This window comes from Salmo salar, chromosome ssa05 (genome assembly GCF_905237065.1).
Source record: "Salmo salar chromosome ssa05, Ssal_v3.1, whole genome shotgun sequence".
In the NCBI taxonomy this organism is placed as follows: domain Eukaryota; kingdom Metazoa; phylum Chordata; class Actinopteri; order Salmoniformes; family Salmonidae; genus Salmo; species Salmo salar.
The window spans coordinates 35,599,417-35,623,632 of NC_059446.1; the positions used below are offsets into that span (position 1 = coordinate 35,599,417).

At 41.7% G+C, this 24,216-nt stretch overlaps 1 protein-coding gene across 4 annotated transcripts; it reads right to left on the reverse strand.

Annotated features, from left to right (window-relative positions):
* Positions 1 to 97: 97 nt before the first annotated feature.
* rab41 (RAB41, member RAS oncogene family) lies at positions 98 to 18,368 on the reverse strand. Of its 4 annotated transcripts, none has more exons than XM_014199703.2 (8): positions 17,987 to 18,368; positions 8,649 to 8,707; positions 8,320 to 8,373; positions 7,079 to 7,184; positions 6,480 to 6,591; positions 5,327 to 5,420; positions 4,107 to 4,173; positions 98 to 1,871 (listed from the first exon to the last, which is right to left on the reverse strand). In XM_014199703.2, the coding sequence occupies exons 1-8, from the start codon at positions 18,063 to 18,065 to the stop codon at positions 1,807 to 1,809; spliced, it is 636 nt and encodes a 211-aa protein (XP_014055178.1). In that variant the 5' UTR covers positions 18,066 to 18,368; the 3' UTR covers positions 98 to 1,806. The 4 variants fall into 4 exon arrangements, with proteins under 4 accessions (XP_014055178.1, XP_014055176.1, XP_014055177.1 ...); XM_014199701.2 differs by lacking the exon at positions 5,327 to 5,420 and adding an exon at positions 5,791 to 5,884 and having other exon boundaries at positions 17,987 to 18,293; XM_014199702.2 differs by lacking the exon at positions 7,079 to 7,184 and adding an exon at positions 7,839 to 7,944 and having other exon boundaries at positions 17,987 to 18,293.
* Between the last annotated feature and the right edge of the window lie 5,848 nt (positions 18,369 to 24,216).

Here is a 24,216-nt window from a genome sequence, read left to right on the forward strand (position 1 = left end):
AAATGACAATTTCGAAAATAACGTGCAGGTAAAAGTAGGCCTATCCAAATAAATCAATAATATTCATAAAAATAATTTGAAAGAAACTTGGAACAACTTTGGTGAAATCTCTTTATTTCATGTGATACATTTCGGTGTTCTTTAATGCTTCTTTTTTTATACAGCAGATAGTACATTATTCACACAAACGTTGCTAAACACGACATATTTCAAATGGACAGACACATCAGAATAGCACACAGTTCAGTTGAGTACTCAGTCAGTGAGGGATAATAGAACGGCTGTTAATAAGGTAAAGACGGTGGTTCGATGTAATTAAATACTCATCCCCATTTTTTTGTAAAAATGTAACAGCGAATGTATTGGTGTGTGGTGGTTGGACATTTATGGCTGTGTGTTTAGTTGGTGTGTGTGTCAATGTGTTTGTGAGAACGTGTTAAGGGACAGGGGTGGAACAACTCATTTTGGTCAAGTATACAAGGCAATTTTACGGTTGCTTGTGTTACAAAATAAATAAACACAAAACCAACGGTCGTAAACAGGCAATAGCGCTAAAGATTAACTTCACTGCACTTATTTTTACAGCAAGGGTGTTAGTAAGCGTTAGCTGTATCTGAGGACCAACTCTAGCTACCTGCTCTACAGAACAACTGTCAGCAGGCTTCTCCATTTTTACAACGTTGGTGAACAAACAAGCAAGGAATCGTTTTTTCTTTAACCATCTATGAATCCTGCATGATGAGTACGCCGTTCCTGCAATAGTGTGACGAAAACAAGACAACAATATACATCAATTGGAGGGTGAGTATGGAGACGTCGTATGGGCCCATTGCATGTTTCCATTTAGTGTGTAAAAAGCTTTGACACCTTATCACTCCATAGGCTCACATATGAACTTTTAAAACACCTATTCTCCTCAGACACAAGATGTGTTAGTACGTGTGCGGCTACTTGATGTAAGTCGCTATGACAGATTTTCTATAGTTTCAAAGTGTATATCAATAGATTTAGGTTAGTATTTTCCACTACAATGAATTTGGGATCATGTCCCTTTCCTAAAAATGCATATCCTTGTTTTCTTACTGATTGGCTATACATCCTTTCTGCAGCATCCTCTTTGGGAGACCTGCCAAAATAAAGAAGTTGCCATTGAAATCATCAGTCGATTAACTACAGTAATCCTAAATGAAGTTCTTTGGCTGTTCATGCCTTGAAAATGTCCTGATAATAATGTCCCTTATTCATGGTCCCATAAACCATTAGGCCTAAATTAATAGCTTTGATTTGAGCCAACAATGAGGAAATAATATTCATAGTTTAGAGGGGAATCTTTTTAGAACAAAGTATATCAAAACCTTGTGAATCACTGTTTATCACGTAGCTAGAATACACTAGTTGACCCACTCCAGACTCGCCATTGGAAATAAAAGCAAAGATCCAAGGGACTGAGACCTTATCCCTTTAATAGTCACTTAAATAATCTCAAACAATATCACTTCACAACAACGCAATAACCCGAGAGCAGTTAGCTATGCCAGTCTGCAATCCTATATAATGTCATGCAGTTGGATGAAAATCTGAACATATTCAGCTTTCAACCTATTCTGTGTTTGACTTTTAACCTTTAATATAGTTTAATATTATCTGTTTAAATACAGAGTAATAGCACATCCACACGGTTACTCCGAAAAGTCACTGAGTTGAAGGGGGGGGGAACAGGTTCTCAGGTCGATGTCAGTGAGCCATGGGTGGGGAGAGTGGCCACTGAGAGACAAGCTGTTGGTGGGTAGGAGGGTCAGGTGTTTACTAGCAGGAGCAGCTGCTCTCCGTCACGGCCATCTCTGGTGGCTTCTCCAGTTTGATATCGATCACTGAGAGAGATGGTTAAGGAATATTATTCATTACGGTGTAATTTTATGGATTATTATTTTTATTTTTTTATGATATTCCACAATTATAAACAATTAAATCCATATGCAATAGATAACCTGGTTCTCTGTTGTAAAGTTTCCATCCAAACTTTTTATGCAATTAAAGTACAAAAATTGCACGACAGGCCTGATGCAAACAGCAAATGTTTCTATAAAACTTTCCAAATGTCTACAAAACAAATTACGCTAGGCAAGGTGGGATCTATGTCAAATAAATTAGTGGCGGTAGAAACGCTTTTATGAGCAAATATTTATATAATAACCACCATATTGAAGTAAACTTGGAGTCATGTGATGATATGTTGTGTGGTCCTCCCACTATGACTCGGGAAAGCATGCAGTTTATTTATTAGGCTACAGATTAAATAAGTTATAAACTTCACAGGGTGGTGAAAGTGGAAGGTGATGACCTTGATGCTCCTTTCCAATAAATATTCAGGGTCTTATTCTGGTGATATGATCGATGCTTGGCTGCCGTTTGACATAAAAATAATCTTGCTCTTTTGTCCATAATAATCTCATCATGTAAACCATAGTTTTAACCTGTTAGGGCTAGGGGGCAGTATTGACACGGCTGGATAAAAAACATACCCGATTTAATCTGGTTACCACTCCTACCCAGTAACTAGAATATGCATATACTTATTACATATGGATAGAAAACACCCTAAATTTTCTAAAACTGTTTGAATGGTGTCTGTGAGTATAACAGAACTCAAATGGCAGGTCAAAACCTGAGAGATTCCTTTACAGGAAGTGGCCTGTCTGACCATTTCTTGAACTTCTTTTCCATCTCTATCATTTACTAAGGATCTCTGCTCTAACGTGACACTTCCCACGTCGTCCATAGGCGCTCAGAGCCCGGGAAAAAACAGAATGTCGTCATTCCAGCCCCAGGCTGAAACACATTATCGCCTTTCTCAAGTGGCCGATCAAGGGACTCTGGGCTTATGCGCGTGACCCGACCGCCCCCGCCTTTGTGATTTTTTTCCTCTGTTTGCCGAAAAGGAGATTCCCTGTCGGAATATTATCGCTTTTCTACGAGAAAAATGTCGTAAAAATTGATTTTAAACAGCGGTTGACATGCTTCGAAGTACGGTAATGGAATATTTAGAATTTTATTGTCACGAATTGCGCCATGCGCGCGACACTTCTTTACCATTTCGGATAGTGTCTGGAACGCATACGAACAAAACGCCGCTATTCGGATATAACGATGGATTATTTTGGACCAAACCAACATTTGTTATTGAAGTAGACGTCCTGGGAGTGCATTCTGACGAAGACAACAAAAGGTAATCAAACTTTTATAATAGTAAATATGATTATGGTGAGTGCTAAACTTGCCGGGTGTCTAAATAGCGAGCCCGTGATGCCTGGGCTATGTACTTAGAATATTGCAAAATGTGCTTTCACCAAAAAGCTATTTTAAAATCGGACATATCGAGTGCATAGAGGAGGTCTGTATCTATAATTCTTAAAATAATTGTTATGCTTTTTGTGAACGTTTATCGTGAGTAATTTAGTAAAATGTTAGCGAATTCCCCGGAAGTTTGTGGGGGGTATGCTAGTTCTGAACGTCACATGCTAATGTAAAAAGCTGGTTTTTGATATAAATATGAACTTGATTGAACAAAACATGCATGTATTGTATAACATAATGTCCTAGGGTTGTCATCTGATGAAGATCATCAAAGGTGAGTGCTGCATTTAGCTGTCTTCTGGGTTTTGGTGACATTATATGCTGGCTTGAAAAATGGGTGTCTGATTATTTCTGGCTTGGTACTCTGCTGACATAATCTAATGTTTTGCTTTCGTTGTAAAGCCTTTTTGAAATCGGACAGTGTGGTTAGATTAACGAGAGTCTTGTCTTTAAATAGCTGTAAAATAGTCATACGTTTGAGAAATTGAAGTAATAGGATTTTTAATGTTTTGAAAATCGCGCCACAGGCTGCAAGTGGCTGTTACGTAGGTGGGACGAATTCGTCCCGCCTAGCCTAGAGAGGTTCGTGCGTCCTGTTTTATGCAGATTTTTTTTTAACCATTAGCATGAAATTCTGTTAAATGGATAGAAACCTAACTACTAAAGCATTTCTGGAGCGTTGATTTATATGTTGAACTCAAACTTGCTCCAAACCATTCTGCCTCGGGGCTAACCCCCTTGTGAAAGGATACTGTCCTCTTTGCTCTTCTCTGGTGTGCTATCCATCCCAGGTAGGGCTGCAGCAACACGGCGAAACAGCTGAGGAACCACAAGAAAATAAATCAGTGGAGAAAAACAGCCATACCACACAGCGCATCAATAATGTAAAGTTGGCCACATAACAGTGACGAACTACACAGTATACCAAACATTAGGAACACCTTCCCCCTCCCCCCATTTCACCCTCAGAGGCGTTGAAAGCGTTCCACAGGGATGCTGGCCCATGTTGATTCCAATGCTTCCTACAGTTGTGTCAAGTTGGTTGGATGTCCCTTGGGTGGTGGACCATTCTTGATACACGCGGGAAACTACTCAGTGTGAAAAACCCAGCAGCATTGCAGTTCTTAACACAAACCAGTGTGCCTGGCACCTACTACCATACCCCGTTCAAAGGCACTCAAATGATTTGTCTGGTCCATTCACCCTCTGAATGGCACACACACAATCTATGTCTTAATTGTCTCAAGGCTTAACAATTACACTTTAACCTGTCTCCTGCCCTTCATCTACATTGATTGAAGTGGATTTAACAAGTGACACCAATAAGGGATAATAGCTTTTTCACCTGGATTCACCTGGTCAGTCTATGTCATGGAAAGAGCAGGTGTTCTTAATGTTTTGAATACTCAGCGTATATAGTAACATCTACTGGAAAGTCAATATTTATATTTCCATTTAAAATAAACATACAACATATTTGTACATAGGGCTACATGCATTGGACAAAACTGATTTGGTTAATTATTACACATTAAAATCTTGGAAGATGTCTCAATAACACAAAAAACAATGCAAGAAAATGCCCCTACAGAATATTGAGAATTTTCTTGTTAACTTGTCACAATTTGCCATGTAATTGTTCATATTTTATGCCCATAAAATGTCCATGATTCCATGCCAAACAGTGAGAAGCAGACATTTTGTGGAACGAGGCAAAATAAGAGAAAGACCCAACAACATGGAGCTAGACAGTGCAGTACAACTGACACTGAAGCGTTCTAAAGCAGTGGACAGGAATGACAACATGACCTGAGCACTGAGGGGAATCACAATGCAGAAAGGACTAGGTGGACAAGCCTTGAGGAGCCAGGTGAAGAGAGAGAGAGGAGGGAAAACTAGAAGTTGTGAAAGAGGCAGCTGACACTAGGAGGGAAGACTGGGCTGGACTATCCTGAGTGAACAGACGCTCTACCTGTTTGACATTGTAGCCAGTCTTTGCGCTGGTTTCAATGAACATGACATTCAGTTCCTTAGCTCTCTGCTCGCCCTCTTCCGTGGTGATCTGTCTGCTCAGGCCACAGCCGAGAGGACGGAGATAGACAGACATGAAAGAGGACAGGCAGAGGGGGAAGGGAGAGATGGAGAGAGAGGAAAAAAAGAACGAGCTCAGAGATTCCAGTTCTTGGTTAGAAACAGAGGTTAGTTTGGTCCCATCTCTGAGGAACAAAGGGATAGGAGGAAGCAGCTTTGCTAAGAAGATCAAACAGCTTGACATGATACAGAGAAACAATCCCAGGTCACTCACAGTACAATCACTCGTTCCACATTAAACCTCTAATCCACGTTGTACATCACAAATTATTCTTCCTAAGGCAGAGCATGATGAGCCTTTCTGGAGGATGTTTGTACACCTGCTGGTGGTAGCTGGACACCCACCTGTTTGACGTTATAGCCAGCCTTGGCGCTGGTCTCTATGTACATCACATTGAGTTCACGAGCTTTCCTCTCTGCAGCCTCAACAGATACTTGTCTGCCATGGTCCCAGGGGGAGGGACAGGAGGGGAGGGTGGTGGCAGTGGGTTGGGAGTGGACACCAAATCAAAGTGACATGGGGAGACACCGGGGAGAGGGAACAAAATAAATAAATAAAACAAAAAATTTGACAAAAACAAAAAAAGACTTAAAAAGGAAAACTCCACCCCAAAATGATATTTTGGTATTTGTTTCATTAGTCAATTGTTGACGTAGTCCCAAAATGTTTTGCTTGTCAGCACTCAAGTTTCAAGATATGTCACTTTCAAAATACAGAAATCATCCCGGTATGATGCATATTACGGGGATGATTTCTGTATTTTGAAAGTTACATATCAGTAATGGAGTAACTCCAGCATGGAGTTCAACAGATCAAAATCAGAAAACATATGAAAATATATGTTGGAGGCGCCAAATACATTCAAGGGACGAGGGAGGAACCAGGCTTTGACAAAGGCTTTACACATACATCGGTTGTCAAAATATGTCAACATTTAGTTCAGGGACCACATTACTGTTTACCACCACACCAACCTGTTTAACACCACACCAACTACGCTTGCCACACACACACACACACACACACAATGTACCTTTTATCAGCCAAGTCTGTTTTGTTTCCCACAAGCATGATAATAACATCACTTCCTCTCTCTGTTCTGACGTCATCAATCCACTTTGAGGTTTGCTGGAATGAATTGAGATCTGAGGGGAAGAAAATTAGCAACTTGGAACGCATACAAAATGAGCATGACCGCTTTAAATATTGTGTGAGGTATGAACTCAACAGTGAAGGAGTTATTAATAACGTTAGACACATTTGCAAATCAGAACAGTCGTTGCTCTTCATTGGAAGTACAGTTGATTTCAGTAGAGTAGCCAGGTGTTAGTAAGCAAAAGTAAACAGTAAGTTAAGTTTAAGCACAGAAAGGAATATTAGTCCCCACTCCACTGTTAATACAAGGGAAAACTCTCTAATCCCCATGAAGTAGCATCATTAAAGTCCCTACATGGTATAGAGACACTGACTGCCTCCAATAATAGCAACACTACTCATACACTGAAAGCTGTTGCGGTTTGCTACTGTGTTAGAGAAGATGACAACCTCCTTCCCAATGTAATGTCCCAGTGGCCCACAACCCCTACAGTGATGAGGGCACAGCTCTAACTAGGCCAGGAGGCTCTGACTCACTGGTGATGTCATAAACCACCACAGCAATGGTGGAGTCGCGGATGTAGCTGGGAATGAGGCTACGGAAACGCTCTTGTCCAGCAGTGTCCCAGAGCTGAAGCCGGACCTGGGGATTGGGATGGAGGAGGAGGAGAAACGAGACAGACGGAAAGGGGAAAATGAAGAAGAGGATTGACATAAAAAGAGAGGCAAGAAAACAGCAAGGCAGCAGAGGTGAAAAATGATCATGCATCCTGGAATAGGAAAAGCTTTCCTTCCCCATGCAGCTAGCAGATGACCTGTTCCCAATGTTGATCCTTTTTAGTGACCTATTACAGAGGGCAAATGTTCCAAATCAATGCTTTTGCTGCAATTAAAGTCAACCAAACATTGCTGGTAACCTCTGCTATCATTTTCCCTATTCCTTAGAAAAGCCCCTTTAGGCACAACATTTCCACAAGCGCCACTGGATGTACTGAGCTTGAGAGTTCCATCATCCCCCTCTATAGGCCTATTTGCACCTATTGGGAGAAACGTAGAGGAAACATTGCACTAACAAAGTCATCTACAACATCTACTCACTTTAGAGTAGCATAGAATTAGCAGGGAATGGAAGCCCTGAAGCGCCAATAACCTATTTCCTGATCTGGTTCCTCACTGACCACAAGCAAGTCTGGTTCAACTCATTGCTACAGTCCAGTGACGTTGCCAAGCTGTGGAAATACTGTTTGCCCTGTCCTCTCCTTCCGTCCACAGAGAAGGGCAGGGACGTGATACCTACTTGCTATGTCATAAACCACCACAGCAGCGGCTGAGTCTCTGATGTAGCTGGGGATGAGGCTGCGGAACCGCTCCTGCCCGGCCGTATCCCACAGCTGGAGCCGAATCTGTGGCCAACCACGCAACAAACCGAGGAGCGGACACAGTTCGAAACCCAGCCATGGGGATGGAGGGGAGGGGTGGACAGAGGGAAAAAAAACATATAATGATGATGGAACTAAAAAACAGAACCATGGCAGGAAAGAAAACTTGATTGGCTACATGAAAACTGATAATTAAACTGCAAATTATAGTTCCTCTACTTAACAGGCAGTCTAGTTGGGATGAGATAAAAAGCAGACTACCTAAGCCCATTTTTGACAGTGGCATGTAGAGGGATATACAATGTTTATGCATGGGCACAAACTCAAGGGACACGTGAAATGGTTTGAAATGAAAGGCTCCAAGTGATGCAATGATATAGAAACAAAAGTGGTACTTACCGTACGATCTTCCAGGTACATTGTTTTCGATAAAAAGTCTATGCCAATTGTAGCCTGCAAGACAAAAAAAATGTAATTCTCAGACATCACATGACCATACAACATTCAACAAAAAGCAAAAAAGGGATGGCCTTGTGTCCTTATTCTTTCTCAACTTTGTAGCAGATTTTATGCAAGCTACTATCAGGTTAGAAAGACAGAACATTTCCCCCAAGCAAATGAACCAAAATAACTTAGAATAGTGTGCATGCCTGCTAATATTACTCATGTTATGCATTAGTTTACATGCAATAAATAACCAGTACTGTACTTGAGATGAGGTAATGTACCTGATAGGTGTTGTCAAAGCTGTCATACATAAACCTGGTGATAAGTGATGTCTTCCCCACTGTAAAGACAGACAAGCAGAGCAGAGAGCATTTAGTTTACATTTTGACATTTATGCAATTCCACAGTAACAGAATGATGCAGACTGATTTTTCACATAAAGAATGTACATCAAACAAAAACCAATGATTGCAAAGTTAAATAAACCATACAACTATGCACAATGACGACTTATGACAATTTACAAACATTTTTACAAATACATGTTTACTTGAAGAACAGCGCAGATGCAAAGTCTGCTAACAACAGCACTGTTCTTTGTCATGGTGCAGACACACCAAGAAATCTGACTAGTTACTTAGCAAAGTAGGAGGCCGTTCCTTTTCTTGCTAGAACAAAAGACGCCCCTGGTGTGTACGGACGAACCAGCCGCTTCTACTTGTAGAATCTCAATGCTCGTCAGTGGCCGAGAACTTGACTTTGAGCCAATCAGAGCACAAACCTATACGTGAAGCCAACAGAAGTATATAACAAAAATGCACTTTTCCCAGTGTAATCCACCACATTTGTCAGAATTGTTCTAATTAAAATAAAGCCGCATAATACATTTTTCTCAAGCAAGTCTTTACATCTAGCTAATATGTTTTGTGCTTGAAGGATTTTTTTTGTTAGATTCAGTTTGATAATGTGCACCTACCTGCTCATTAGTGTTCGCTTGCTAACTGAGCCAGGCAGTCACACAAACAAACCGAATGGGGTGGTAAATGCAGCACAATGCACACAACACTAAATGCTTTACCAAGCTAGCCATTTATCAAGGTGAAGAAATAATTGAATTCACTCTCCATTATCCCATAATGTCAATACCAGTTCTCTTGCTAGCTAACGTTAGCATCGCAACACATAGGGCGTTCTCTCACTGCTATAGAGAATGTAGGGGAGAGGCAAGTCAATTAGAGGGAACTACTAAATAAATGTCAAAACGTAATTCTCTTTGCACAAGGACTCTGAGTAAAATAAATATTGATTGGTCGAAACTTCAAAACGTGTATTTGTGTGATCTGACTCAATGTAGCAGAATAAAATAGACAAAATCAATGCTGTGGGTGTTTTGACACAGTTCAGTTTTCTCTGCTGGCTGCCTGTGTTGCCAACTCCTCAGCAAGGAAAGTAGCTATTGGCTGTCCTAAAAGTAGCTAGAAGACGCTAAATGACGTCATCGCCCAATTTGCATAATTGGACATATAATTGTGATGGATGCTGTAGGAGAGGAATAACGTCGTGGGAGAGACAAAAATTTAGTAAAAAACACCCTAAATATGTTTAGAACTACAAATGAGCAAGCAGCAGAGAGTGGCACACAGCGAATAAGAACCAGATATTTGAGGCAATACTCCTCCTTCAGCACTTTATAGACCCCATTGTTAATCCCGTCATAACAGAGGTATTGTCAGTCCCTATCCCCAGGAGTTTCTCTTTATTAAGACAACACGTCGAGGAAAGCCACAGCAGCACGGGTTATAGATTTGGCATCTCCTCCCTCCAACTCAATAAGCCCAAGAAATGTTGATACAATTGTCTGCTTGGTGTCACTAAAGTACCTTATCACAACCCCCAGGTACTTAGAAACACTTACATCCGTGGAGTCATCGATGAGGAGGCTGAAATGCTGGTCACCCACATCTGCAACCAACTTCTTCAGAAAGTATGGTGCTAGAACACCATTAATCATTTCTGTGCACTTTTCGTCCTGTGCATTTTGAAGTGGGTAGCAGCAGTGGAGTCTGAGAAAGCAGCTCTACATGCTTCTCCAATGTGATCACATGCCAGCATGGAACAGTGTTCAGCGATAGCGAATGGCATTTTTTAACCATAACTGGCAGCTTGTTTTGGGTGGAACTGTTGTAAGGCTTTGCCTTTTGAGTTGTCATGTGTTTTTTTTACATCTAAGTTTGGTGTAGAAATCAGCTTTACAATACAGGCAGTATGCCCATGTATCATCTCCAATAAAACGGCTTCAACCAGCCTTTGAATTCAGGGTTTAATTCCCAATCCTTTCCATATTTGGGTGTACAGTTTAGACTGAGACATGAGCTAGCCAGCTAGATGTTTAGCTTATGTCACAGAGAGGCACACAAGCAGTGGACAAGGTGAGTAAGTGACTGAGGCTGTGTGAGTCAAATGCAGTGATTTATTTTAGACAAAGAACATTTTACATTTACATCCCGCCCTGAATGTAAGCCAGGGCTGGATCAGCCAGCGGTGGCTTCCCGCATGCGCGATTCATTTGCAGTCTGGACAAGGGGTGCTTTGCTCTGACTGCAGCTGGGAGGGACTGCTGTGCGAGGACTGGGCCGCCTGTGAGTGCTTTGGGACAGGGGTGGGTACCACGGCAGCACCCGCTGCTCTTTGAGAAGAGTAAGAGCGATACGCGCTTTCATGTCAGAGTCTCCAAAAGTCTCCAATAACACCAGAAAAAGTCGCTAGATTTGTTGCTAGTCGATTTTTGGAAAATGTGTCACTAGAGGGGCCTGAATACATGCAAAATATAGCGACAAAGTCACTACGTTGGCAACACTGCTGGCTGTTGAGGTTGATGCAGAGAAAGAGGTCAGTGAGTGTAGCAGATGGGTGATTGTGTAGCACGTGTGCAAGTTGACAGGTGACTGCTAGGCTCTTAATTAATCCTTCCTCAAAAACCCATTGGAGAAGGTGGTCAGAGGGGAGGGACCTTGTACCTTCTCCTCCACTAGTTGCGGAGATAGGATGCGAGTAATCAAGGAAATATAAAATCAAACAAAGCCTAGTAGTAGTGCTGAGTGATTTAACAAAATGAAAGTTATTTTTTGAAGAACTGTTGGTAAATTATCTGTTCAATTATTTGAATTCCATGTTATTTTTTGGGTGAGCTCAATGCGCACATAGCAGTTTCTCCAGAGATAAATCAGATCCAGCCTGAACTGTGTCATGTAGTAGGGAGTTATCGTTTCCGACTGGCCAATAGTCTACACAATTACCACGTTTTATGCGCTAAACTAACTACAATGACCATAATCCATTGCGCATCTACTTTTCCGGGTCGGCGTTTCTTTTAGGACTACTACGGAAGAGAGAAGAATGTGCGATTCTGAGTGATAGAGCGTAGCAGTTGCTTCCCTCTACCTGAAAATACATGATCTAAGTCAGGGTTTCCCAAACTCGTTTTGATTTTTGCCCTAGCACTACACAGCTGATTCAAATAACCAACTCATCATCAAGCTTTGATTATTTGAATCAGCTGTGTAGTGCTGGGGCAAAAGCCAAAACATGCACCAAGGGGAGGCCCCAGGAAAGAGTTTGGGAAACCCTGATCTAAGTGATTGATAGTTGGTATTCAGCAGTCATAAAAGTATGCCTTATTTACTTTGAAGCACTACAAAATAGTGATAGACAGCATAAGAAGCAACTCTATTGAGATGAGATGACTTGAAATGAAATAAAGTCATCAAATAAAACAAATGTTAATAAATGATAAGCAGTAACAGGCAGTCACTACCATCATGGGACTTTTATTAATCGTTTCATACCGTGTTACAGCATTCAACTCACATAATGCATTTAGTTAAAAACATTTTAAACCGTGATTATTTTTCTAGAATCTAACCGAATTCAAAAAACACTAAAATCGCTCAGTACTACCTAGTAGACATCGTGTGGTGATGTCACCCACCCCCAGGAAGACCTAAAGTACTGTTATCCTAGCCCAACCAAGATCATAGTTTTTCTAGGATAATGGACGCGGATTTGAGTTTATGGACGGGGTTGCATCCTAGGTCAGCAATGCCGGGATTGTTACACCCACACTAATGATCAAGGACATCAGCTTCACATCTGTAATATCAGACAAAATGAGAGCGAGTGACAACCAAATACAACAAACAGGGAATGTTCAATGAAAAAAAAACCACTATACTTAATTCAATGAAACAAAACTTTTATATCATAAAAAGAACACCTATATAAATGGTTATTGGGTTTAGACATCCATCTTACTCCAAAACAAGACATGATTGAATAGTAAAATGAACAGTGTCAAATACAAATAAATCAGCAGAATGTCAAGGCTGGAACAGAAACCTGCACACCCAGTAGCTAGATCTCTAGCAGCAAGGTTGGCCATGCATGTTCTAGGTCTATGCATCGTTAATTATAAACAGTCTTTTTTTTCGTCCTACAACCAATTCTAAAGAGTAAACCAATAGCATATGTATAACCTATTGGAGACAAACCCTTCAGCCTCTCCAGGACTTGGGACTTTCATCCGCAAACAGGGTTTAGCAGCTTTCACAGGTCTCTGTATCTGAGGTTAGGAAATTATACCAGTGATATAACATTTGACATTTCATTGCAATTGTGTTTTTGTATTGTCATAGTTCTCTCTTTGGGACTAGCTAAGCGACGTAGTGAACATTGTTGTTTTTAGCAGATCAAGCTAACGTTTGTCATAAATTAATATTGGATGGCTGTCTATTCTATTTATACATGTAGCTAGCTAGCTGATGTTACCTAGAATAGATGGTTAACTTGATAAAAACGCACCAGTGTGCTACACATCATCCTGGCGCCGCCGCCACCTGCTGCTACTGCTAACGTTCCTATCCATGCAGGCAATGCAGCCCACTGGAATGCTTCTTTGGGAAATCTAGAAACTGTAATTTTCTAAAATAGATTTGATCCCGGCCGTAAGGACCATCCAACCCACAAATACTATGGTCAAAATGCTAATTTTAACCTTGAAAAAAACTACACTAAGTTAGCTAGCTAGCCGTTTACAAGCGTGATGGAAGAGCTGTCGTTTACAAACACACCAGAAGTTCTTTGGGGTTCCAGTGTTCATTTCCGCTCCTCCTCAAAAAGCTGTTAATAAAAAGGTATATAAACTATTCTGGGCCCTCAGAGTTTCACTCTGGACAGACAGTATTTGCACAAGGGATAAGAAGTAATCAGGTATTTTATGTTGTTTCCACTGGATCAGAGCATAAAATGTTTCCCTGCCATGCCAAGGCTCAGTGGTTATCGAAAGAGAATGCTGGAAAGATTTTTCAAAATACATTGAAGAACTATTGTCATTCTCAATGGATGAAAAACCAAATACATTTTTATTTGTCACATGCGCCAAATACAACAGGTTTTGACCTGACTGTGAAATGCTTAAAAATAAGTTACGAAAATATTTACTAAATAAACTAAAGTAAAAAAAATAATAATAATAACGAGGCTATATACAGGGGGGTACTGGTACCAAGTCAATGTGCGGGGGTACAGGTTATTCGAGGTAATATGTACATAGGGGTAAAGTAACTATGCATAGATAATAAACAGCGAGTAGCAGCAGCGTCCGGGTAGCCATTTCATTAACTGTTCAGCAGTCTTATGGCTTGGGGGTAGAAGCCCGTGTATGGTGTCGTATGGGCGAGCGGTTTGCTGATGTCAACATTGTGAACAGAGTGCCCCATAGTGGTGGTGGGGTTATGGTATGGGCAGGCATAAGCTACGGACAACCAACACAATTGCATTTTATCAATGGCAATTTGAATGCACAGAGATACCGAGGCCCATTGTCGTACCATTCATCCGCTGCCATCGCCTCATGTTTCAGTGTGATACTGCATGTCCCCATGTCGCAAGGATCTGTACACAATTCCTGGAAGCTGAAAATGTCCCAGTTCTTCCATGGCCTGCATACTCAGACATGTCACCCATTGGGCATGTTTGGGATGCTCTGGATCGACGTATGACAGCGTGAACCAGTTCCCGCCAATATCCAACAACTTCGCACCGCCATTGAACAGGAGTGGGACAACATTCCACAAGCCACAATCAAATCTATGCAAAGGAGATGTGTCACACTGCATGAGGCAAATGGTGGTCACACCAGATACTGACCGGTTTTATGATCCATGCCCCTACTTAAAAAAAAAAAAACAATTAAAAGGTATCTGTGACAGATGCATATCTGTATTCCCAGTCATGTGAAATCCATAGATTAGGGCCTAATGAATTTATTTAAATTGACAGATTTCCTTATATGAACTGTAACTCAGTAAAATCTTTGAAATTGTTGCATTTAGATTTTAGTTCAGTATATATGTCCAATTTTGTTTTCTAGTCTGGATTTCATTTAGAAAAAGCCCATGCTATCACACTAACCTGCAGCCACTAGCTAGCTTATCAGATGGTGTTGGAAGTTAGCTCCGTTCTTCCCGCGGTGCGTGACAGTTCTACTGAGCAGCGTAGAAGTTATTTTTGACCATGGCCGTGATGACAATCTATTCATGCGAATCATGCTAAATTATCAGAGTAAATCATCTGTAACATCTGAACCGTATATGGTAAAGACATGGGTATGGGCTATAGTTTTTCTGATGTAATTCTCTATTGAACAAACATTTTTATAAACCTTGAATGGTGACCACTGTTGTACTCTTTCAATCTAGTCGATCACCAAACATTTCAGTAGAAAAGCCAACGATAAAGCCTTGCGCTCCTATTTTTTGTTATTCGTCTTGCACTGTTGGCGGTAGGTGCACTTGATTCAGAAGTCCTGTGCGCCAGGTAGGGAGTGTTCCCATTTTTAACCTTTTCATTTGTCTGAAGGGATAGACTGACTACCCAGGGGACTGGGAGAGCTAAATTAAGTGTGCCTACTGCGCTGGCCAATCGGATAGCTCAAATCACCATGCCTAAAGCATCCACAACCCCACAGCAAAGTTTCATACTAGCCTATGTGAGATTTCATTAATTTTAAAACCATGACCAATGAGAGACTGTCAAAGAATACTCTGGTCATAGGAATAACATGGATTTGTGCATGAGGCAGAAATAATGCAATGCTACTCGAGTGTCACCATTAGGTGGAAGACTGTCCCCTCTCTCTGGTCAGTCTCGTCGGAGGGAGGGAGAGAGCAAGGGCTGTGAGAGGCAGACCCTCTGCTGCAGCTTTTTTTCCCCCTCTCTCCCAACCGACCAGATGCAGGTACCATCAGTCCAGTAAAATAAAAAAAAAAAATTATTTGCAAATGATTTCCATTCATGCTGAGCTGTGCCTCGGAAGTGATACAACTGATAAAATGTTTTATCAAAGCTTGAGTTTTGAAATATAATAAGGTCTGAGAAGAACAACATTGGCAGGCCAAGCATAGCAAATAGTAAAAGAAAATTGAGGAAATGTTCACTAATGTTGGGATCCGTTTTATAAGCGAATTAACACACTCCAGACTGTGCGTTGTCAGGGAATTACCGCACACCTGTGATTGAAGTGACTTTATATAACTCAACACAAACCTCATTCCTACAGAACTGTTTTTATTTAGGTTAATGTTGCATAGTCTTACATTTTTATACTCATATTTTTTTAACTCTGAACAGTAGATCTCTGCTTGCTTTTTGACTCAAACTGATCTTGAATCAGAAAAGATTGGTGACAACTGCCCTAAAACATAGCAACCCATCTACTCCGACTCGTGCCAGCTAACAGGCAGCTGCTTCATTCAAAAACAAATCACTTTTTATTTAATTATGTTGCTAGTTACTCCAGTTATCTAGTTGTGGCCATCTGGTTAGTATCAACAATGGCTTACTACAAATTCTAGTTAGCCAAATAGCAACAACATTAGCGCAGCTGGCTAGTTAACTTACATTAGCTACAGCAGGCACAAGCCAAACAAACTACTGCCTCTTTGTGGCCTGGAGTATTTCAACACCACAAAACGGAGGTAAAACCGCAACTTTTCTAAACCCAGAGGCGAAACATCGCGAGACTTCCGGTGACGTTTACGAACCAGACCAGGCCGAGGTTTGGGGTTAGAGAAGTCAAATTCCTCATTAGGTGTTAATTTTCTCGAAATCTAAAAGGCACAACCTAGATTTGAGCCATGTCTTAAGTAGTTGAACATGTTATTACTCCAATCTCGTGAAAATTACACATTCTCGTCAAAAACAACTATATCTAAGGAGCGTCTTTAATTTGACGTCCTGCACAAGACGACCTTAGACCCGATTACCTATTTCTGCGCAGCTAGCCATGACATCTACAAGTGTGATCGAGATTTCTATTAGAGAAGCAGTTTTTGCCTATCTTCATACTGTACTGTCTTTGGTAAAACTGTTCTAACTGCCTATACTGGGCAGAGGTTCTAAGTACCTAACGTTATCGGCAGTCAGATTTCTCTGCGTCTGACCCTTAATTTCCAGTGGAAAGTCTTAAGGCGACCTTGTGCATACAGATGTAAGGTTTGTTTAATTTACAATCATTGGTTTTTGTTTAGCATACTTAAGTGAAAAATCTGAATATCTGCATTATTCTGTACCATAGAATTGCCCAATTGCTACATTATGCAGTTACCATAGAATTGTCAATTTGCTAAATTATGCATGATCCTCTGTGGAACTGCAATTTGGGAGGAATAGTAAACGTAGCCTAGGCAAAATTGCTTTATTATGAGCATTTAGCTATTTAAAAAATGTAATCCACTGACAGTGACCATGCGTAAGCGATCATACGTTATCATACAAGATGACATATCTAAAAACGAATCGATAGACTACTGAACCCACGGCGCTGAGCTGGCAAGGGTGGAGCCACGAATGGAGGAGACAGCTAGCAAGCTAAAATGGACTGGAAAATCAATACACAATTTTGGGTCTATGCAAATCTAAATTAAGATTTGTCTGAGGAAATAATGTGCCTTGTCTAGTTTGTAAGCGGCCCAATGCGTTCCCACCCAAGCTAACGCGTTACTAGGCTCCCCTCTGCTGACAGACGTGGCTTAGCAAAGTTACCGTTAGCTAGCTAACAGTACCCAACTGTTAAAGTTAGCTATATGACTCCACACAAGCTGAAGCTACAGTAGCTGGCAAGTAAACACAAAACATTCACGTAACTAGTTGGCTAAATAAGTCTAACTACCTAGCAGAAGCAAGTGTAACTTCAACTAACGTTAGTGAATGACACCGACAATTCAGTAACGTGCTAGTACTGTAGCTAGCCAACTTAGTTACAGGGTATGCATGACTTGGCTAGCTAGCTAAATACGTTGGCATCTTCTTGGGCAACATCTCAAGCAACACATTTTCCTGATTTAAATTGGATAGCTAGCAAGTTCCCTTTACGAGTTAGTCATTGGCTAAAATATAGCTAGCTAACCTAACGAGGCATCGTCTGAGTTGTTTAAAGCCTCATCGTTCTGCTTCGGCCTGGCTAGCTACGGTACTGAGAGGCTAATGCCAGCTGGCAGTACTCTCACCAAAACGCCCCAAAACAAATAACCACATAACATGCCCTGAATACACCTCCACTTACCACTTTGCTCGCCTAAGAATACGAGCTTAAATTTCCGCAGGGGGTTGCCAAACTCTCCGCCACCGGTCGTGGTTGACATCTTTATCAAAAGATAAACAACAGCTAGCTATATGGACAGTTTTCTATGTTGTCTCGACAGGGAAGAGTCGCAGAGTAGTAAAGCCAGAGACTGTAGAGAAAGCGAGACACCCACTCCCTCTTCTTCGATGGGGTTTATCCAATGTTCTTCTTCGTGTGAATTTCCGGAAGACTAGACGCTGTGTTGCTTATTGCTGCTTTTCGCAGGTCGGGTTGGCTTGCACATTCTGGTAAAAAAAAAAAGTTAAAGGTGAAGGAGACATTTTTAAATTGCACCACCAACTAGCCCTGCACCTTACCTATACACTATCCCCAAAACCCACCACCCCATCCCACTACTTTGGCCCTAAACGATTCTACACCAGGCGGTTGGCCTGGGAGGATGGGACCCCCTCCCTCAAAACTCCCTATAGATCTTCTGCACTAAAATCTCTCACACCCAACTATTTCTCTGCTGCTGCAACTACCTTACCTATCTTCTGTGATTTCCGCTCCATCAGTGCAGTGCAGTTGACCACCATGGCTATAAACACAAGAAATCCAACCTTACTGAAACTCATTCTCTCAATCGCTCTCTTCAGGCCTACTCACAGGGGGCTCCCAGTCGAAACCCTCATTCTTCGGTTATCCTCTACTCTCCTTACTGCCTCAGCATATGAAATCTTTTCCTCCACTCAAACTATGCCAATCTCAACATGCTTTTTTTGTAAAGTGCACTTCGGATCCCCAGCTGCATGGGCATCCCCATGGCACCTAAAGCATTGTAGCGGGTTCGGAACAAATGCCCTCACCAAATAACTAATATGTGACCGACTACCTCAATTCGGTCTTATGTATCAAAATGTGAAATTTTGTTTATACATTGGATAAAAGTAGAGACTCAGAGCTACAAAATGGTATATCATACACTGTAGTTGAGAAAAAATGGGAAAGTAATTCTGCTTTGAAAGTTGATAAACTTGTAATCCCACTTCTGAGAAAATAGCCCTTGAATGTTTTGGTACACCTACTGGAGAGCTCTTCTTTGTCTACACCTATTCAGCATCGTTCACACCATCTTAAGCCTTAGCCCCACCCATCTCTAAGGATTCACGTGAGGCCATGTGCTGAACAGAGTGAGTAAACATTTCCAGACTAAAAGTGGGGAAAAAGGAAAAACTCCAGGTAAAAATGCACTTTATTTAGTCCTTGGCCTATATCCTAATCTGACTTTAAAGTGTCCAGATAAAAATATTCTATAAATATTTTATAATTATTAGATGATGCTTACCCAGACACACTGGTCTAAATTGATGATGGGGTCGTGTGAAATAAATGCTATAACCACCCTCCAGCCACATCTAGTTAAGTGGATGGATCACTATTGTCTAGACATGTACACATCTTCATGAAGTACAATAGATGGCCGTAATCACCCTCAGACACACCTTGCTAACTTGATGGGTCAAGTAATATTCTGGCGAAGTGGAGTCTTTTGTTACGCATGCCTCTTGGAGGAGGGAACGCAACACCCTGCTACACTCAACTCCCCGTAGAGTGAAAGAGGTATGTGATTGTAGGTGCGGGTAAGGATGACAGAGCCAGAATATTACAGTTTACTGGGAATTTATTTCCTTAACACGGTAGTTGTGGGGAAAAGGGGCTGGACGGAACCAAAGCAAAGAAAGTAAAAGTTAAAGAGTCCTCTCCTACCTTACCTGCCTACCCACTACTTACCTAACCTTAACACCACCTGGCGCGCTAACCAAAATACAGGGGATGGTCCGCCCAGGTCTTACCTAGTGTGCATAGACAGAGTACATACTACGGGTATATGTATACCCACAGGCCTCTTGCCTAAGCACTCCCAAGGTGCCTTCCCCTTCCCCCCTGGGAACAAATGAAACAGAATAATACAAACTTAAAGTGAACAAGTTCAATAATCAAAAACACTGAGTCCTATTGGCATACACATACCTCAGAAGTAGCAGCTACAAAATATTCCCAACAAAACTGTCTCTGAGCAACAACAAACAAGAGGACATCCAAGAAGCTCTCTTTTCTAACAAAGGAACACTGGCTTTTATCCAGCTGCAGAAGGAGTTTGTAATTGCCGACAACTGTATCCCGCTCCAATCTGCAATGGGGCCGACCAATCAGCTGCTTGGAGGAATCCAGGAACCCATTTCCTGAAATACACACATACATATACACAAACCCACAACACAGAAACTGGGGAAGGTAACACTTTTGTTTAGCAAGCTAAACAATGAACAATAATCCCAACCCATAGCTACAGTACAAACGGATTGTCATAGCTAGCCACCTTGCATGAAGTGCTGGATTATGAATCTGCAGGTTGCTAAAGCTAACCAACTAGGTTCAACGTTAGCTAGCTAGCTAACATTAGGCTATAGCTAGAAATGCAAATGGATTTCTGAGATACTAATAATATTACTACACAGATCATACATGTCATGTTAGCTAGCGAGCCAGCAAGCTAACATTCACTAGCTAGCTAACAGTAGACTTTAACTTGAAATTAAAATGACTTTCTGACAAAATTAGAAACGTATAGTATCAGAAAACGTAGCTAGACTCTTACCCATATACATGGATGAACGATTCACAGCAGCGTGTCTTTTCCATTAGGTTTGTAGCTAGCTACAGCTTGTTTGGTCCGTTGTTGTGTCAAGTCACTGCATTTCACAATGACCGTGTGCAGGAAGTAGTCCATCACAACTTTTTCCCACTGATCTTTGTTGATAACGCCTGCTAAATTCAGGGAAGCAATGTTGTTGAGAGCAGAAGCAACACTTTTGCAGTTCTCCATGGCTAACGTTATATCTTTCAAAAAAAATCCTTGCGGTAGCAAGGATTACCTACACATACTGACCAGCTCATGTCATAGGCAGAAGCGGGCTACATGGCAGACCAATCCGAACTCATCTCTTGGCATGTCCAGCCCATCCATTATCTCAGCCAATCATGGTTAGCAGGGATGGTTCCTGTCTTTGTCCGTGGCTAAACCAACTAGGCTTGTAATTTAACAATTTTATTTGTATTTACAGATGGCATACACGTTTGTTATTAAGGCACATGAAATAAAACAAATAAGGTCAAATGCCTCTCCTGGGAAGTAGTGACATGTGACATACGCCTAGCTTCTTGAAACGGTCACAGACACCCTAGCCTGACCTTATAAAGGTAGAATACCATATCAAAGCTCAACAAGACAGACAGGGTAACATCCATTTCACCATTTCCACCAGGTCTGCGTCTCACCAAGCGGTGTGCGCCACAAACACCAGAAATATTCTCTCTCATCTTATCCACCTCTACACTTAACGCCACCGATCACGCCTTTGAGCGGTGCCCAGCCCCGGGAACAAAGCATGACACAGGCCGACCCCGAGACGTGTGATGTGAAGCGCCTGCTACCTCTGGGTGGAGGATACACAAAAAATCAAAACAATTCCACTTCGCAAAACTTTGGCGGATGTAACAGTTCCCAGTTATTCCTTTGTCCAACTTGAAACAACATATTGGTCGACCAAAATGCATGGATCCACTTTTTCCAAAAACCTCATTCCTACCTATTCAAAATCATCTGTGGTAGAATTCTCAGGGAAAACATTGGAAATCTCTACCACCATACCTGTCGCCACAGGTACTGTAGGTCTTCATCCTGGTTCGGCTCAATTTCAGCGTAATCATTACTGCCGCTGGACTCCATCTCATGATTCTCAAGAGAGCCATCAGACCGATGGGATCCAACATCCTCAAGATGCTCAAGCGATAAAGTAGATTTATAAGTAATTTTACTTGGCTTGTATTCAGGAGACGTAGGTTTGTAGTTAGCGCCATTATTACGCCTTCGTGACATCGCAGTTCCCTCTTCCTTTCCAGATCGGCATCTAATGTTATTGGTGCATTAAAACCTTCTTCTTCTTCTGCTTTTTCTCATGTGGATTTTGCATGGTGGTTGGCAACCAACTTTAAAGTCCATTATCGCCACCAACTGGACTGGAGTGTGAACCAGAGACAGGGAATGTCAAAATCCTACCCATTATTCTCGTCTCCCTAAGAAATGCAATACATAATTAAATACTACATCCCTGAAGATTTTCTCAGCAGTTCATTTTAGCTTGGTTCTTCAACAACATTACTCCATACATTTGATAACAATCTCTCCCTTTCTCTCCCATATTGCTTCCACTGTCTCCATCTCCTCCTGACAGTGATCACGTCTCCCAGGCTGATTTCCTACCAATTTCAATGTATCTGTTGAGCCTTGTGTGTCCATGTCTCAGCCTTGTGATTACACTTTCCTCCCTTCTCTCTCGACCTGAGGACCTCCTTGCCCCCACTTTTCCTGGATCTTACAGTATTCAGTTGTCTTCCCTTTCCCTCCTTGTTCCACAACTCTTGCCATTTGTTTTTAACCACTGTTCTCATCAACACCTTGGCTTCTGCTTTACTGATTGACAATTCCATTTCAACATTAGGATGTTTGAGAGCCTGCTTGGTGATAACATCCACCTCCTCATTACCCTCTACTCCCACATGAGCTGATCCCCCTATCTGTCTCACCCTATACAAGCACAGCAAAATCTCATGCAATACATCTTGTCTGCTCCGAGACACAAATTAATTTAAGGAGTCAGAGAAGATGACTACCCTGTCTGGCCTCACCTCCTTCAATCACTCTGCAGCCAAGAATATGGCCAGGTACTCCATTGTGTAAACAGATAGAGTAAATTGTACGTTGCTTTTTTGTCCCTGCCACCTTAAACTCAGGAACACTAAACGTGGCACCTGTCCTCCCTGTTTTAGGGTCTTTAGATCCATTTGTGAATATATTCAAGAAAGCAATGTACTGTGTTCTTAATGTTCACTTACAATATTTACTGGATGTACTTCTTCCGCACCAGCTCTTACCATCTAGAGCAACCCTAGGTCTATCATTGGCTGAGGGAGCAACCGAGGTGGTATAGCAGGAACAACCACAAAGGGGCTGAACTCCTTCCCAAACAGCCCTATTTCTCTCATCCTGCCATTACCTATCCACCCAAAACTTTTTCAGTTTTCAGATTTCGTTCATGTTCCCAGCACTCTAGGAGCACCTTTTTTGTTGGATGTGTAACCCTACGTCTTTGAAGATTTACCCAATATGTCATGTTAGTTTTTGTCTTCTCAACTTTAACGGCATCTCTCCCAACTCTAGCTGCAGCGCTGCCACCGGGGAGGTCCTGACAGCTCCACAACGAATTCTTGGGTCTTGAACCTGGATTAGATCTACTGTAGCTTTTTTCAAAGATGTCTGAGCTGCTGATCCATATGCTACACTTTCATAGTCCAGTGATGACCTTTACAGCACCATATATAGAATTTGAAACGCCATTCTATCTGCCCCCACCCACACCATTCCTGAAAGGCAACGCATCACATTCAATATTTCTTTCCTTTGACAACTACTCTGTTAATATGCTCCGCCCATGTCATTCGAGTGTCATACCAGACCCCCAGGAACCTGAAAACTCCCACCCTCTCCAGATTCCTTCCATACATCTTCAGGCATATTTCCTTGCCAACCTTCCTCCTAGTAAAAAACACAGTCTGTGTTTTCTCAACGGAGAACTTGAAGCCCCACATGAGGGACCACTGCTCCACTTCACTGATCGCTTCTTGAACTCTCCCGGCTGTATGGGGAATATTTATTATTCTCTTTCACAGCGCCCCATCGTCCGCAAACAATAACCTACCAATATGTGGTCTCACCTGGGAGAATACATCCTCAATCATAATGGAGAACAACAAAGAACTAATGACACTTCCCTGGGGGGTACCATTATCTACCTCACAACTTTCTGACATAGAGCTCCCCACCTTCACTTGTATTAATCGCCCCAAAATAAAATCCTTTATCCAGTAAAAAACTCTTCCTCCTACCCCATGATATTCAGTTTGATAAGTAAGCCTTCCTTCCATATGATATCAAATCAAATGCCTTCTCTATATTGAAGAAAATGGCTACCACCACCTCTTTATTTCCCTGTTCCTTCCATATGACTGACTCAAGGCACAGTACAGGATCCATTGTTCCCCTGCCTTTCCTGAACCCACTTTGATCAGGTGACATTAGGCCTCTGCTCTCCAGGAAGTAAGTCAGT